The sequence below is a fragment of the Passer domesticus genome, chromosome 1 (assembly GCF_036417665.1).
Source record: "Passer domesticus isolate bPasDom1 chromosome 1, bPasDom1.hap1, whole genome shotgun sequence".
NCBI classification, from domain to species: Eukaryota; Metazoa; Chordata; class Aves; order Passeriformes; family Passeridae; genus Passer; species Passer domesticus.
In genome coordinates, this window is record NC_087474.1 from 95,726,960 (window position 1) to 95,745,529 (window position 18,570).

The 18,570-nt window shown below is 39.9% G+C and overlaps 1 protein-coding gene across 4 annotated transcripts in view; it reads right to left on the minus strand.

Annotated features, from left to right (window-relative positions):
• Positions 1 to 392: 392 nt before the first annotated feature.
• EPB41L4B (erythrocyte membrane protein band 4.1 like 4B) overlaps positions 393 to 18,570 on the minus strand; it is a 170,210-nt gene continuing 152,032 nt past the window's right edge. For all 4 annotated transcript variants that reach the window (XM_064429992.1, XM_064429999.1, XM_064430005.1 and 1 more), the window contains 3 exons: positions 10,703 to 10,771; positions 6,733 to 6,896; positions 393 to 5,155 (listed from right to left, as the gene is read on the minus strand). In XM_064429992.1, the coding sequence (XP_064286062.1) occupies positions 5,086 to 5,155; positions 6,733 to 6,896; positions 10,703 to 10,771 (303 nt within the window). In that variant the 3' untranslated portion in view covers positions 393 to 5,085. The remainder of the gene's footprint in view (positions 5,156 to 6,732; positions 6,897 to 10,702; positions 10,772 to 18,570) is intronic.

Consider the following 18,570-nt stretch of genomic DNA (forward strand, 5'->3'; position numbering starts at 1 on the left):
GCTCTGTGTGGAACATTCCTCCCCACCCCTTCCACTCTAGTAATACTTTTTTCTGCCTTTTGAGCCCTAGATGGAAGCCCGAAAACTTGCCAAGTTTTGTGTTTGTCTACCTTAATCCTGCCAATGTTTTCTGGCTCTGGTATTCAGCAAAGTGTGCCCCACTTGATGACCCCACACACAATTGACACCCTACAACACTAGACTGTAACTTTAAGCAGAAGAAACCCCTCTGGGTTTTATGAAGAAATTATCTCTTCATTTTTGATTTACATTGTAATTTTTTCTATGATGGTGGATCCACTTTCCTAACAAGCAGATGTTTCCTTTAATTGGCATGTTGCCCCTTGCCTCCTAAATGACTGGTTTGACTACAAATTGCTCAGACTCTGTGATTTATTTTTCATCTCTTTTATTGCAGGCATGAATACAGGAACAGGTAAACAGCGGAGCCGTAAAAGTTTCTCTTTAGGCATGTTTTCAACAAAATGCCATCATACACTGCCTGATGATACACGCTGCTACTCAGGTGAAACAAAATGGTGTGAGCAGTCTTGCTTTAGAGCTGCTACCCACCACTCAATGCTGCAGCTGCCAAAGAAGCCTTCTCCTCCACTCACTCTCTATCTTCCCTCCTTCTCCACATCATCTACAGCTTCTTTTACGGCGCTTAACTTTACAAAACACAGTTGTGAGGCTAATCTTACATGCAATTACAGATCAGTCTCAGTATATTTATTGCAAACTCCTTGAACATCAGGACATTAAAGAAAAAAAAGAAAAAAAAAAAAAAATATTCCATTTCATAATTACAAGTAGGTTTTTTGTAGCAAATGAACCAGAAGTGTATTCAGAAAAAAATAAATAAAAGCAAAGGCTATTTGTAAACAGTTCAAACAAAACATGATGCTGCCTCCAATGAAACATTTCACTGCACTGCTAGCTCTGTTTCAAATGGGCACATAGGCATCCTGTTGCAAGAGAGTGAAGCCATGAACTGAAACTTTGGAGGAGTTAATTTTCAAATTTTGCACTTCCAGGGTCTATGAAACATGAAAAGTCTGCACACACAAAGGGATCTGAGAAAGGTGTGGAATCTCAACCAACATTTCTAAAGAAAACTCAGTTATTCCTTTTAAAACAAAATAGTGGAAACAGCTGAGCCACACAAAAAACAATTGGTTGGCTTCCATAAGAGACCGCAAAATGAGAAAATATTTAACTCCTTGCATAGCTATTTAAATGGCCAATAAATTTTGCTGGAATCACCCAAACATGACAACATTGCATTCCGCTGCTTAGAGACTTCACGCTGAAAAGCTGGGATCTGCTGAGGGGGCCGGAGCATCACTCGGGGCACTGCGAAACGCCAGAGCCACCCCGATTAGCTTTGCCAGCATGGCTATAGCAGGAGGTTTCATCAACCAGCTACTCCCAGATGGAGCATGACTATAGCAAAGCCTCTGCGCTTATGCCACTGCAAGTTGTTATCCCAGCTCTCTGTTCTCCCACAAGGGATAAAAGCTGTTCTGACAAAAGGAGTTTATTTACACCCAATGCGTGAGGCTTTCGCTGGCACAGCTACGCCGATCACAAACCATACCTCAAAGCTGAGCCCTGGATGATGCAGCTGAGTCAGCAAGGGTTTGCAATGTAGACCTGGCCAGAGGGACGGAAAGCAGGATTCATCTCACTTAACTTTAATAAAGGTAGACACTTAAGTCAGAGGCACCTCCGGAAGACAGTTCCTTTGATCTCTCACCAGGTGAGAGCTGAGCATTTTTATGTTAGATGAGATGAACCCTTTCCCAGGAGAGCTGAAGAGACAAAATCCTTTCAGCCACCCTTTTCTGTCACCGGTTCTGGAGACCATGCTTCAGAAGGCTGCTGTTCAAATGCATTATCTTTACACATGTCAATGTACATGATAATGATAGCCTGTGCTGGGCTTCATGCTGCCACAAGTACAAATGCAAGCTTAAAGCTAGCTCAGATACTTCTGCACTATTATATAGACATACCTTCAGGCAGAGTATCCTTTAACACCTGTAAAGTTAAATAATAGGAGCAAATCTGCAATATCTGCCCCTCTGCAATATGTTCATGTTGTCATTGTCTTGATCACAGCAGTTTTGGGTAACAGGTGTCCTAACACTGTAATTCCCAACCAGAGGTGAGGCAGAAGTGTTTCTTCAGAGGATGTGAAAACTGAGATGCTCAAGCATGGCTGAAGAAGGTACGTAGTAAGAAAAAACAAGATGATGACATTCCACAGTTAAAAGTTTAGTTTGATTTCAGTAAAACAGTTTTAATAAAGCTCCATTAGACTGCAGAATAGGAAACAGTGGCAGCCAGTGGATAAGACACTAAAACACGACAAGGCAACATACTTGGAGTTGTTCTGTAGAAAATGTCCCACAAAAACTAAGCAGCCACATGAGCCTTTCCCTCTTCTCCTGGTGGGAACAAAAGAAGGAGGAATCTCTGCCCTTCTTCAGCTATCCCAGAGCATGCCTCAGCTATAAAGACTTGGCCATATAAAGTAACCTTGGTTCATGTTGCTTGTTTTCTGGTTCTGACTGTTTCAGCTGAAGAAATTTTATACAATGGGAGCAAAAATGATGCATTATAAACAATAAACTAATAGACTGTTTATGAGCCATCTTGTAGGCTAGTCTGACTCAGACATTCAGTTTTGCTAAAAGGTTTTGCTTTAAGTGACCAGACAGTCCTATCATGGATGTGTTTTGCCCCCAAACCTGAAGGCATATTGTGGGGTTCCTAAAATCCACTCCATTGCAATCAGTATGACTGAAGGGTGTGTTCAGATTTTTTTCTGTTTGTTTGGTTGGGGTTTTTTTCTGGGTTTTCTTTGACAATGACTTTGTGAAACTGTTGCCAGTTCAAACACAACTGAGTGTTACCTAACAGGCAGAAAACCAGACTGAGCTAGTCAGCACTGTGCCATTCTCAACCTTACTTCATTTTCCTCTCCCAAACCAGCATTGCTAGTTGCAATTTTCTTTTAGTTGTTCTTTAAAATGCTCACTGTGATTTGGACACAGGCAAAATGTGCTGCTGCTTCTCCCTCACCAATACTTTCAGGGAAGTGGTGAGAAAAGAGTAATAGGAAATTGCAATCTTCTCTGTTTGTGCGTTTTCCCCTCCTTTCTGATTTCCTCACAGGGATTTAATGTTCCTAATCAATTTTTAAGAACCCTGGATTGGTGGGGTGGGGCATTAAAAGGAACAGAAGTGTCCTGGCACTGCATCTAGCAGGTGGACAGCATACAAGTTATATCTGATTACCCAGAAAAGTCACAGGAATGCCCTTAAATCTACAGTCCAGGTGTGGTTGTGTGGCTCCTTGCGCCCACAGCTAATGTTGACACACTCAATTAAATTTTGGAATGCGATTTTCTACCTAAAAGTTGTGTTGTGTATTTTGACCCAATTTATGGCAACCAGAAAGTGTTGTGTTTGGTGGATTTAAATGGGAAGCCTGATGTTAATTTTTTGTGCCTTCACACTGCAATCCACAGTCTTACAAAGCTCTCCAGAACCCTCATTTTAGAAAAACAGCAGTAGCTAACTCTGAAGGAAAACCAATCTCACAGCAATCACTTCCCAGCCTCCACACAAACAAACTGCTTAAGCTGAGATAAAGCCATCGTAATCAGTGCCAAATGAAGGGCAATATTTTATCTTAATACAAATAAGAGAACATAGTGTACAGAGTAACAGAAAAATATACATCTTCAGCCATACAAAATGCACAAAAGCTTTCCTGTTGAAAGAGTAGCTGACAGTCAGATATTGTTAGTTTTCTAGATGACCCTGCACTACTGAACAAGGGGAAACAGAGACCTTTTTTTTTTCCCCTAGGAGACAGTTGGTAGCGTTACCTGTGTACCATTAATTCCCTCCCTGCGGCTGTGGCTCTGCTAGTGTTGGACCACTCACCCCCCTTCATGCCTGAGATAGCTCCACTGGATGTAGAGGCTGCTTGGGTGTTGGAGGTGAATGGGATGTATAGCCCTGCACAGGTCTGCTGGGACATACATGCTGATTAGTAGAGTTAAAAACATGGGTATAGGCACAGCTATGCCTTAAACTATCACTGTTCTTGTTCCTGAAGGGGACCAATTAATTCATGTCAGAGAGGAAGGTGGTTTATTTACCCAGAAAGGAAAAAAATTCTCCTCATGTGAGCTACGTCCACACCCCTGAGGCTCTGCAACCTTCAGTGCTGGGGCAGAAGATGTCTGAAGCGTGGGCTAGCCTTAAAGCCTAGGCAAACTGGAGAAGGTAAAGCTCCTCACTTGCTTTAAAAAAGTCAGTATCAAGCTAGAAAGTCAGTAGCAAATTACTTTAAACAACGGATTTTTTTCATCCATTAATGGAAACACGGTAAGATTTTGTTGAAGGTTTAGGTCAAGGTGATAAGCTATAGGGAGTATTGGGTGTGTGTATTTGTATGGTGGGGTGTCTCTCCCCCTTGCAGCTACTTATATCTCTGAGGGAAGGTTACGGTTAGGAATTTAATAAGACAGCCGTTTATTCTGTGGAGACTAACAGTCCTGGGGTTAGGATGTAATAATCATTCTTCTGCTTTAAAAATGGTTCTCTTAACAAATAGCAGTAGCTCATTGCAATTTTCAGTTGTACAAAATGACATATTTTCTATGTTACTATCAAAATATTCTGCATAACATTAATTTCTGTGCACTTATTAACATATGTACAGAACAGTGTTTCCCAATAGAAATCAGTATGCTCCTTGCTGATCCTCTTTGCCCTAGATTTACCAAAACCAAACCAGAAATTAATTGTGTTAATAGTATAAAATCTCAGGAGAGAGAAAGGATTGAAGGTTTATTTCCCAGCAGCAAATGAATAAAGGAACTCCTTCAAGTTAAAGTCTAGCCAAGACGTAATTGTAACCAACCGCGGTGAATCCAGGCGAGCCAGGAATATCACACATTTTCCCGATGCATTATGTTGAGTACACAGAAGCAGAGGAATGTAAACAGACAGAAGGCACATGAAAGGCCCCAATCCATTCTCCATCTGATGGAAGTGCGAGTTTCATAATTCTGTCATCAAGAGTCTTTTCATCATTTTCTCTCTCTCAAGTTCACGCCTCAGAGTCTCAGCACTGTGTAATTAATGCACAAACAGCCAATTATGGGAACAACAATAAGTCTCAGATTTCAATTTAAAATAATTAACATTTTCAAAATACCAAAGGAGGGGAAAAAAAAGGTCAGACACAATTCAGTGAAATAGCTGATAACTGATGGCTGATTCAAAAACAAGTATCACTCGATATTTCTGATGAACAAACAGAGGCAAGAAGAAGGATATTAAAAGATCCACACGGCAAAACAGTTTATAATTTCATCTAACCCCCATTAAAGGCTACCAATTTCAAAGGAAGCTGGACAAGGACTCTAAAAATGGAGGAGCTACAGCAAATGCCATTATGACAGACTACTGTTACAGCCTTCTGCTTCTTGATGTGATCTGGTATTGAGGGATATATATATAGATATATAGCTATGCTGAATTTACCACAGTCCTGCACATATCAGGATGATAATCAGAGCCTGAGGTCCTTGCTCTCACCAATTCACTCCAGAGCCCAGAGGGTTTGTAACCCAGAGAATGCCTTGGTTTAGTGATTCAATTTCTGAAACTGTTGACTATGCTGTTCTGAAAGTTATGTATCTCACACTTGTAACAGTTTGGAGATTTAAACTGCATTGCAGAAACCCTGCAGCCCATTCATGGACAAGCAGGGTTAGAGTCACCCACCTGTGCATGAGACATTTTACAGAAGCTGAGTTTAGCACCACAGCTTCAGAATTACTTTTTCATTTGAATGATAAATTTTTAGATGAGTAAGCAATGTTGAATAAGTGTGCAGGTGCAATTAACCAGCTGCAAAAATAATTAACAACCAAAAATGGGAATCAACTGTGAATACAAAAGCATAAAAGATTCATTCATTATGATGTCAAATAAATAATTTTTTCTTCATAAGCCTTGAACTATTTGTGCTCCAGAAGTACTGACTATATCCACTGCCACATTTAGATTCAGTAAATTATCAGCTTGGGTAGTTCAGCTTTGATTAAATTATAGAATAAGAAGTCAGCATGCAAAACCAGTAGGATGAAAGAATAGAAAACTGAAAAGAGTCTGTCTGTGGAAAGGTGGTATAGCTTGTTGATTCCCTGAGAAATCACATGACCGCTGTAGTTTGACATTACTAAAATAGAAAAAAAAAAAAAAAAGAGAAAGAAGAACAAGAAATAAAACCAATGCCTGTTTTTCATTTAGAAGAACAGACATTTCTCAAACTCAGGTTTCCCCCATGGACATCTAATTTCAAAAAACAAATTGTAACAGCAGTTATTAAAACTTTTGTGGTTCAGACAAAATTACTTGCCTGAGGAAAATCTGCTTTGTCTCCAGGCCATTGGTCACAGAAATGGTACACTGCTGGCTGCAGCAGTTAATTAAGGCAGGCTTTTCTTTAGTTCAGAATATAAGAATATGAGTTACAGATATTTCTTTGCATAACCCACCTATTCTGAAGTAGTCAAGCAAAAATCTTTCAGTGTAAAGAAAATGACACTTTATGGCAAATATGACAGAAAAAGAGAAATCAGACTGATTTATTTAATGCAGAAAACATCATAGTATTTCTGTGAAAGAACTGCACAGTACCTGTCTGCCAGCGAAATGGGCTTATGCGACGTATATACTGTCTGGACTGTTGGAGTCGGTATAGTCTCTGCCAGAGACCTCAGGACAGGTGATGGAGACACCAGCGTAATCTTAGGAGATGACTGCACCCCACAGCATTGTAACTTGCTGTCTGCAAATTCTGCCTGCAAAAAAAAAATTGTATACACACACAGAGAAATTGTAGATTAGCTTCTACTGGTCTCGCCATCCTTCACTATCCAGTTCATTGCCAAGCACACAGTAACAACAACTAAGAATGAGAACAAATGGGAGGCTGTGCCTATAACCTCTCAGTGCAGCCTCTGCAGAGGCTCCACAGCCACCTCTTTGGATGCCTGAGGGACCAGCCTGATTTCAACATGCCCTGAGTGGGATGACACATGTGGCACTGGCAGCATTCAGGTAAAAAATGTGATCAGTTTGGAGAATGACACTTATCATTATTGTATTTTCCCTAAAAATTATGCAGAATATTGACAACATGAGATTTCTGGAATATTCTTCAGGAATCTTATACAATTTTCTGGTGGGTCCTCTAACTACTCTGTGTTTTGTTAACAGCTGGGACTCTGGGCTTTTAGGAGTCCAGGTTTCAAAATCTCCATCTCTTTCCCACTTTTGCTAACTGAAACATACCTCAAGAGAAATATTCTTTCAGTATCCAGTGAAAGGCAATATTAAAGCAATATTGGAAGTGCAGATTTAAGACAGACAGCAAGCAACCATCTCCTGTCTTTCAGGTGAGGTATTTCAGCACAACAATATTAGAGCAAAGACAGGGCTATTTTTACAACCAGAGGGAGAGGACCCCTAAAAGTCAAACAACCCTGTCTTGCTTTTTGGTGTGGGCTATTTCTTATGCCAAACCACAGCAGCTAGTGTCTGTGGTGCATGTCTGACCTGGGAAGAATACAGAGCAACTGCAATTGTCAGTGTGACAGGTCATTAAAACACGATCCTACTGGTATCTATAGCCTACCTTTCTTCCTTGGTGACTATTTCTTCTGAACCTGGTTTACAGTTTAAGGCAGGGAGGAGGAAAGGTCACCATCATAAGAAAGCATTTATTTCAAGAGCAACCTTTTTTTTTTGGTCTAATTATTTCTCAAATTCTGCAAGTGATTCACAAACTAAGTTTAAACAGTGGGAAAACTATTTGAGCCCAGGAAAGACTGTCTGTGTTAGATTTGCTTGCTTATTGTCACTTTTTAACATGTTTAAACACATCTCTAATGATCCAAAATAACCTCAGAAGCAAAAGGAATTCCATTAATTCCACAAAATTAGTAAAATGGAAAAATGTGAAATCAACTAAAGAAACTCTTGTGTGTGTAAATAATGGCTAATAGGACCTGTTCAAAATTCTCTGTAATTCAGCTTTTAAAACTCAACATAACAAACTGCAGGGGTACGAAATTTGATGTCATATGGGATCCCTGTGCTCCCAGGACTGCCAGATCTCATTCTATGGCATGAGAAGAAGACATCGCTCTGAAGCTGATGTAAATTCTCCCAGCCTCACTGAAATCAGCAGAGTGATGACAAACTACACTTGCTGAAGAATTGCCTTGAGTTCCATAGTGTGTTTGCTCTGGATGAGTATTTTACAGTAGATATCCAAAGCATCCTTTTATACATATGTCTGATTGCACAGTACACTTAAGCCAAATATTTAGCTGGTCTAAACAGATATAATTTCATTAATTTGAATCTATGTGACTTACATATGTCTGAGAATATGGCCATCATGCCTACCATTTTTCTATGGAAATCTCTGAAATTCAGGGGGTTCCTGGGTTGAAGCTTATATTTAAACATTCCAGGTAACAAAGTCATCTAATTTTTCATCTGATCAAATCAACACAACTGCATATACACCACCAAATTTGAAGCTGTACACGAAAGGTAAAGCCTTCTACACATCACTATTCATAATCCTTTTCCTGCTCAATAACTTTCCAATGTTTTCTTCCAAGGGGTGGGCGGGTGGAAAAAGTGGAGGGTAAGGGGAAGCAAGGACAGGAAAAAAGAAAAAAGAAAAACAATTGCCAAACATTACCATGTGGGTCTGCACGTGACTGGAGACCAATCAGAGTTAGATGTGCCTGCAAGTCCTAGCTACCCTTCCCTTACAGCTCCTGCCTGTGGTGTAGCTCTCTTCAGGCCCTCAGCAGTGCATCAGGATGATCTAAAATGCTGCTGTGGAGAGACACCTCCCTTTGGGCTGGGACAGAGAGCTATGAAACACAGGACGAAAGCCACTTAACTCTCCTAATTGTTTTCCCATCTCTGTGCAGCCCCATGGATAGCTGCTTGTTCACCACAGATGTGTGTACATAACTCACTAAAAGGAATGTACAGAATCACGTGATGGATCATACATAATTCGGTTTTTATTGCAATGGTATTTTAAATATTTGTGATCTCAGTTTTTCTCTCCACCCTGCACAGGGAAATGGCAATCTATGGGGAGAAGATGGGATTTCACAAAGATTAGTTTGAATTTTTCTTTGCTTCTTTTCCCCCGACAGAACATAACAAAAATTCACCATTTGAATTTGGCATGAAATAGCCATTTTCTGCAATATGGAAATTTCTGTGGGTAAGTATATCGGTATATCTTCTGTTTATATTTTAGAGTTCTGACACCACAATTATGAAAATGTATGTTATATAGCCCTCCTAAATTTTGCTTTCATCCTAACTGTCAGAGACAGAAAAATAATGTCTGACAATCAATACTAATTAGTGGGAAAGCTATTTTGGGGGCCACATCGCTTTGCTTAGATAAAGGAGTACTGTGAAAGACACAAGCACTGTAGCTTTGGGTTAGGTTTTATCAAATTTTATAGTCTGGACTTGGCTGACATAATTAAACATTGATGTGACATTCTGGTATACTTTCAAATGCATTTAATTAGAGCTCAACTGAGGCACTTACACAGCTTGGGAAGGCTAACTAACTCTGGCTTTAAAGTACCTATTTGGAGAGGAGGAAAAACACATTTACATAGAAGCCCATGATCAGGTTTATTGTGAAAGAAAAGCCTCTTTCTTTAAATCATTAAATACAGACAGAACTTTCACGTGACCCAACAGTAAATGAAGTAACTTATCTTGGATTATATGCCAGATATAGATTGCTGCAACCAGTAAAATTTAAGGTAAAAGTCTGAAATGCTTCATTTTGCAAATGTAACTTTAAAATTATAAATAATTTTACACAGTGTTTATAAGCAGAGTGTTTTTTAAAGAGTAGTTAATTTTGTCTTTTTTTTTGTCATACTTATTACATAATGCCTCTGCCACAAAAGCAAGATTTCAAACTTACTTACTTTTTAAATTGTCAGATAATTGTTTTCTGCTTGTATGTAGTTTACCTCACCAAAATCCCTAAGTCACATCTTCTGTGAATATTTAACAAGAATGAAGTTCAATATTGGATTCAAGCTCTTGGGTAAACATGAGAGTTTGTACAAGGATACCATTGCAGTCATTCACACACCAACTATTATTCTTTAAAGTTCAGCTGTACATCCAACAAAAATCGGGGCCCTCTTTGTGATGGCACAGCAGGTGGTTTCAGGCAGGAGGCCATGCAATTGCTGGACAGAGGACTAAATCTTCCCATTCCCTTACTGCTCCCTGTAAAGAGGTTATGGAGCATCACCAGTGTCCTCTACAGTCCTGAAATAAACAACACTTTGGGACTGACTTCATTAGTGGTGAACCTTGACCTTTGACTTTTAGTCCTCTGTCTAGTAAGCAGCAAAGTCTGAATGCAGGCAACATTTTATATAATGGGAATATTTAACTGCTTCATACTCTTACTTTCTACTTGGAATTGATTTTTTTTTTGAGGAGTGATTAGTGCATAGATTTCTGACACTTAAAAAAATCAGTTGGAATTGTGTTAAAACACAGTTTTTTATTTGTACGTTCTACTTACAGAAAACTGTGGTACTGTTGTAAAGGGATCGAAAAAAGGATTAGATGTATCAGCAGGGAATGTCTTTATCTTTAAAAAAGATAAAGAAAAAGATGTTACTTTCAGAGCATAAAAATGCAAAAGAAAAAAAAAAAGCAGCAAAGCATTGCAACTACATATCCAGTGACATATCCAACAAATCAGAGCAGTTCAGCAGTGCTTGAACTAGACCCAAAAATGACCCTTCCAAAAATGCATACAGAAACCTGATGATGAATAGTGAAAGCATAAATATGAAAACTTGATAAATTAATTTTACCATGTATTTAAATGTGTTGAGCAAATACAGAGCTGGTTGCATACAATACATCTTCCAATTCTGTCACCAGAATTATGATGTGATTCTTTCAGCCAGCACTACATTTTAAGATATGCAATAAGAAGTGCAGGAGCAAATTTTGCTGTACAGGAACTTTGGCTAAAGAACTTGTGCTTTAAATATTTTAGACTTCCAAATTTTCACTTACACTGTTGCTATGAAAGACAAACAATCATGCAAGGTGGGATCAAAAGAAAATCATATATTAAAAAACCATGTGGACAGCTCTTTGTTTCAGGCAGCTAGGATGCACTGTGTTGAGTAGAGGGCTGTGGATAAAGGATGACCCTTGGAGGTTTTTTGAAAAGTGCATGGAAACAAAGAGGAGACAGACCAACATATCCATCTACCAAGAGGGTTTGGTCCATGAGGATACAGTCACTGGTATGACCAGACCCTGCTGGAAGTCACTTCTGCCCTTAAAGTAGTTTTAAACATTAGCTGAAATTAAAAATATATTAAAAGCAGCAACAATCTCTGTCCCACTTCATTGTGAATGCTGTTACTCATTATTTTCCTTTTAGAATGCAGACATTATTATTCACTCATTCAGAGAGGACAAAATAGCAAATAAACATTTGAATTTTGAACTGCACTTCATGCTTTCCCTTTGGAAAATTACATTTTTTCACTGTAAAGGTGTGTTTTTCACTTTATTACAGAAACTGCTGTGCATTGCTTGTTATGCATGTCTTCAATCATAATTTACTACCTACAGCTATACAACTGTTGTCTAATAATGAGGAAAGCTACCTTGAGGGCCCTGAGCCCCTGTAGGCCAAGGAAAAACCTGGAATTATGACATCAAATATAATTAAGTAAATGTACAGTGTTTATTTTGCAAATAAAATAGCAGAAACATATTGGCTTATAAGGTACCAAGGGAAATTAACAGCTATCTGTGGGCTTCCTTCTGCAAACATGTGGAATTAAGCTTAGCATTAATTGTCAGGCTTCTTACACATGAGGAATATGGATAGCAAAGATACTGTCAAGCATGTAAATAACTTTTAAACAGAATAAAGGTGTTAGTAAATCAATTACACAGGCGTAAAGGAGCTAACAACTCTGCAAAGGAGAAATTATTTCAAATCACAATTTTCTATGCAAACTTATTAAAGGAAGTTTCACAGTCCTTTTACAATACCATATTCATGTCTGTTAACAAAGTCTATGTATGTCTGCTGTATTGCTGATTGAACCTAACTCATTAGGCTGACATAATAGCTCCTCACAAGTTTGTTATTGTACATTATACCCATAGCCAAATCTGGACAGCTGTAGCATATCTCACTCTTTTGAGAGACAGCAAATACCCATGAGCTCAGGCTGACATTCTCAGGATATGAAGGATTTACAATATGATGTTACAGTACAAAGTACAAGTGTACTCAGTTACAAATAAAATCTTTGAGCCAAAGACAAACAGGGATGGGAAGCTGGTTGCTCGTGTGCCATATGAGTTTGATATCCCACAGCTAAAATCTCTCCAATTTTGCTGGTTAGTCTCATTAAGGAAATGAAGCACAGTTACTGAACACAGGAACGGAAAATTATGCAGAATACTGGAAACTCCACTGAGAGTTGGGAGCAGAGGCACATAACAGGAGTCAGCCTGATCACATGCTGTGACCCACAGCCATGCAGAACACCCCTTGCAAAACCAGCACTTCAATCTGTGGATGTGCATGAGGCCAGCCTGTGCATCAAAACAGGGCAAGAGATGGTTAACCTGGTTTAGTTATCAGTGTGAGTCCCTCTCTCAGGGAGCTGTGCTGTTTTAATCTTGAGAATAGGACAATGTTGACAAATGAAAGGCTCACTATAAACCCCTCAATTTCTGGCCTTTTAAACAAGTGGAAAGAGAAATGGGGGAACAGAGAGGAAAAAATTTAAGAGTGACAAACAAGCCATCCCATTTAGCCTTTAGTATTTACTCTTCCCCCATATTTTTTTGCCTCTGAGAACAGGCCACTGTTACTCAAAAGGCACAACAGAGTTTATTGATTGGCTCAGGCCTTGATTAAATTATTGCTGCCAGCTTCCATAGGCAAGGCAGAGAGACAACACTGTTGTTGCCTCTTCAACACTGGCAAGAAGTTCTTATCTTCTGAATAGGAAGTTGGTACAACATTCTAATCCATACAATACAGAAAAAAATATATTCAAGAATATTGTTTAGACAGAGAATATGCAGGATGGGGAGACAGCAGTGTGGAAAGCATCACTTTAAAAACCGGTTTATGTGAAACCTGACTTGGAAATTTGAAAGGTCTCTTCAGCCAGGAATGTACTTTGACTACTTTGACCTAACTGTCCTGCATGCTCACTGTGGCCAGCAGTAGCAGTTTCCAAGACCTGGAAGGGGGAAGGAAAGCCTGTGATTCCCACCTTACCACACAAGGAAAGCAGCATCATGGGTGAGTCTCTTCCTCACCCTAGCACTGGAGTTGAGTTTATTGTGTGAAGTCAAAAGTCTCAGAGTAGCTCAGAAACCAAAACAACTCCCTGACCAGAACCTAAATGTTATGCCTTCCCAACACAGCCTCTCTCCCTGCCCTAGGAAGAAGACATACCTTTAAATATCTCCTAACTCACATGGAAGAAGCAGATTTTTAACATTTCCAGGGTGCTTTCTTCTCCCTGTCATGGCAGCATCAGTTGAAAGATGCCACCTGGAAACTGAGAACAGAAGGGCAGAGCCAACTCAATTGCCTACTTCAAAGCTGCAGCTCCTCCAGCATCTGGAGACCCTCAGCGGCTTCCAGGCTTTACTTCGGATGGCACACACAAAGGGAAAAGAAAGAGGGAAGAGGAAGTGAGTAGTTCCATGGGCAGGTTGATCTCATGAAGCTGAGCTCCAGCTGCTCAGAGAAGTAAAACACAGTAGCTGTCAGTGCATGGACTGCCTATAGACCAGAGTGAGGTTTGCTGTCTGCTTTTGTATGAAACAAAACAAGTAACATCTTTAAAGTTTACAGCTGGGCACAACTCCTGTCATGGCAGACGGAGCAGCAATCTCATCCACATCATTCAGATGGGCATTTTCTGGTACAGTCAGGCTCTTCCACGAGAGCAAAAGGGACTAACTGGTGTCATAGGGGCTACAGAAATAGCACGAGCAACAAGAGGTTAGAGCTGTGCTCTCCTTAACAGCACAGACAGACTTTTAAGTACGAAACTTGATTTCAAGCACACTTGCTCTCTCTGCAGGAGTGCCAAGAGTCTTGCAGCCAAAGTCACAGCCATAAAACAGCCTTTAAGGCTGTCAGGTGGCAGGGGCATGGCATGAAAGGAGAGTGAAATAGGCTGGCATTCCAGCAGCATTTCACATGCTGAGGGCTTGTTTCACAACCTGAAATGACCTTTGCATTGACCTTGAAAGGTCAGGGTGCATTACCATAGCAGAACTACTTTGGATAAGTAGCTCCTTGTCTGGAATATTTAGTTTGGTAAGTTGAGACTTTACTAAGCTAAAAACCCAGTTGACTCTCAAAAAAACCCAACCAAAAACAAAAAACAAAACAAAACAAACAAAAAAAACCCAAACCAAAAAACCCAAACCAAAATAAAAACCTCAAAAAAAACCCCAAAAAAACAAACCAAAGGATTGGCATAGTCTCAAGAGAAGTCCAATGCTGAGTAATCTTTAAGATGAAAAATCTGAAAACCAGTCAGATATAACAGTCACATCAATTTTCATGGGAAAAAAAAAAAAAAGCAAAAATTCATTCCTCTGTGGATAATTTTCTGCTAGTACTCAAAGATCCTAATTGCATTATTGCTGTCCGTTGGAGATTCCTACAATGTTTTGGAGGAATCTTTGCCACAACCAGAAAGAATTAACAGTGCTGATTTTCCTTGATATTTATATAGCAAGGGAGAATGAAGAATAGAGAAGGAAGAAAAAGGACAAAAGGACAAAAGGACAAGAGTCTTCTTCTTTTCTTAGCATTTGGTATAAAATCAGCTATTTGGTATTTCTATTAGATGGAAATATTATAAATGTCCTTGCTTGGCAAAAAAATACTGCTTTTGGGAGAAGGGGGCTTAATTTGGACATGTTCCCTTGCCTTTGGAATAGTATGTTCACTGCCCTGGCACAATCATCCTTCCACAAAAGTCCAGTAACATTTTCTGCTGTTGACACTTGCTGTTGACACTTTGCTTCACTGCCATCCCCTGCACCTTAACCAGAGGCATTTGTAACATTATGGTGAAGACGTGTGACCTCAGTGGGTTTGCACTGTCACTTTATATACTGACCAGATGGAAGACAGTCTTTAGGCCAAACACTTCACTGGATTCCCATGCATTGCAGCAAGAAGAGGCAGAGCTGCTAACACCTGAAGCAGTGTCATAAATAAGGCCCTCAAGATACACATAGAGCCAGAGGAATATTCTGTGGTACTTTATTTCAAAATACACAATGTAAATTGAATACCATCATATCTATACAGCACAGAGACTTTTTTCTACTCATCAAATTAATCAAATTAGAAAAAGACATCAGCTGAGATGTCTGGAGGATATTGCCATACCATTTCCCTGTCCTGACATGTGTCATGACTTAAAAAATACCACTTAACCCTTAGTCCTGGTTTCCAAAACCAGTGTGAAGATTCCAGGCTCCACAATGTTTCAGTAAAGCTTCTTGTCTGCTGTCATACCATTTCAGTGGCTGAAATGAATACCGAGGCAGAAAATGTAAAAACCCAAAGAGTTTCTGGTACTTTTTACCATGCAATATCTACAGGGACAAACAAATTCTTTTGAGTGGGAGCAGTTTCAGGCTCAAATGATCAAACTCTTGGATCATGTCAACCCTAGTTCATGTCCTTCTCATGTGGCAACATAACCAGCACGACAGGTAGGCATAATCACTGCCAGGATGCACAGGGCGATAATCAGACCAAAACAGTGCAGCAAACTTGCAACAGGACAGAAATATAAATCAGCAACATTATTGACTAATTAGTCTTGGAAAAAGCTGTGTGAACTTAATGCCCTGATGAACAATATTTGGTGCAAATCCCACACACGTTGCATGACAGGCCACCTTCTTTTCAGGGGAGGCAGGATTTTTTCTAGTTTTTGAATTGATATCCAGGTGCTGGTTTCAGCAGACAGATTCTGCTCACACTTATTAAAGAGGGCACTTTTGCAGAAATGTACTATTGAGAACACCCTGAGGCACTAAATGAGAAGTTTCTTAAGAGGATGGGTTTCTGTTCAAGCCACTAAGCCAGGGAGGAAGAAGCTACATGTTCAGAACCTCCTTGCCCTGTCACTCTCTCTGAGGAGACAGCACTGGAAAATCTCCCTCATAGTTCCATCTGGTATTTGGGTCTCCCTTACTCAACTTGTAAAAAACTAGGGGAGTCTGGATATCAAGGAAATAATTCCAAGAATATTCCTTGATTCCTAAGAACCACCTAAGTGCATCCAAGTCTTTGACTCATCTGATTTGGTGTGAGTTTCCACAGGACCACTGTACTGCAATACAGAGTTCCCCTTCCCACAGGTACCACTCAATTCCTTCTGGTAAACTGAAAAAGCTCCACTTTGAAAGCTCCATATTCATCCCACAGCATCCTTGATGAGACAAGTTCTCTTGGGGTCCCCTCAAATGGTGAGCTTACCGTTCCTCTGCTCACTGATGTATACCAGCCCTTCTTTGGACCTTGCTGCAGGCTGAGTCCACCTGCTCTGGAACATGACCTGGCAGCACACACTGCCTTCTTGATGTCTCACCAGCTGCTTGTACTTTCCTCTCCATCAGGTGTTTTCCTGCCTCTTAGAGGGACACTGTGCAATTCTTCCTAACACAGAGGCATTGTCAGGAGGTGGCTATGTGGCTCCTTGATTGTGCTCCAGTGACTTCTGCCTCCCAAACAGATGTCAAGGGAGTTCATGAGAGCAGGAGATGTAGAAGGTTCTGTCTCTGCTAAAGCTTGGATTTGCTGCAGTTATAGCATTTCACAGATACTTTATGCATAGTAGTTTGTGGCTGCAGTATAAACTATACACTATTTTCAAGCAGGTCTACCTAAATCACAGTAGTTAAGATGCTCTGGATATAATCCCGAATCTTTATGTCACCTTCTGTAACAATTTACAAGGACAGTCCTAAAAATTTTGTGGATGCTAGTAGCTTTTTTATGCTACCTTTAGGGATCAAGTACTCTAGATTTCACTCTAAGGACTGTTGCTAGCAAAGGGATTTTAGAGGTATTGGGAGAGCATGAGGGACAATGGTAATAGTGTTATTAAATCAGTCCAGCATCTCTACAGCACATTGGAAGAAAATGCAGGTCTTGGATCATTTTTAAGACATAACTTTGAGTTGCAAATGTTTTTGAGAAGACATTCTTCAAAAAAATACAGAATAAGAACAATTCAGATGTGACAAAACAAGACAGTGTCCATGCTCCCACAGTCTTCAGGATTTTCAGTACTCTTTCACTGGTGCTGTGAAGGTGAGCAAGCTTAAGCAGAACATAACCACAGAATGAGCTGGCAGCTCAGTCACCATTCCCTAAGGAAAATGTGGCAAGGCAAAATGATATCACAGTCTTGGTGTGCTGGATAAATGCAGACTAAAGATTTCTCGGTCTTTGTTTAAAACACAGAAATTAAACAAACAGAAAGCAGTAGGTAACCACTGTATATGGTTGCTCTCCAGCAGTTGCTGCGTTAGTTGCATTTCTGGGACAGTTAATGCAAAGTTACTTTTTTTGTCCCTTGGTTTTTACCAATGAAATCAACGGAGATCCAGCGGCAGGTGCCTGTACCATGTGCATAGCTAACAAAATCAAGTGGCATCTCTGCAGATGGAGGCTGTTTTCACAGAAGAAAGTCACTAAAGATGGATAACATGAAGAGGAGGAAATGAGTGTTGTGATTCCTTCCGGTTGAGAGTGCCTCAGGTAAGACATATACTTCCCACTTTCATTGCCAGCAAGCAGACTGTATTTTGTACCAGATGGAAAAACTCACCCCTCACCACACCTGATTATTTCTAGGTATAGACACTGATGGCTCATCACCCAATAACTGTTAGTTCACCAACACTTATTAACACGGAGAATTTGAACCCAGGAACATTCCCACAAAGGCTGATTAATAACCATGTGACACACCTGCCCTTTTTTAGAACCCTCAGGATCACATTCCTCTCTTGAAGGGTTATGACACATTGGCACAAGCAGGGCTTGACCTTAGTCCAACATAAACAAATAGTTTGTCTCTCTAGTGTAATCAATCTCTACTTGCGTAAGAGCAAAAGCTGGCTGAAAGTCCTTAAGCATGTAGAAACTCAACCCATCAGAGTCTCCTTGAATGTCAGGATAGTAAGAAATACTTTGCACCAATTTTCTGTCCTATTTTTCTGGGCTATTGAGCTCTGATAAAATCCCCAGGAGTTTACACAGTTCATTATTATAAAGGAAAAGAATAGCACAGGTAGATTAAAGTCAGTGGAGCTGGGGGAAAAGTTAAAATTACAAAC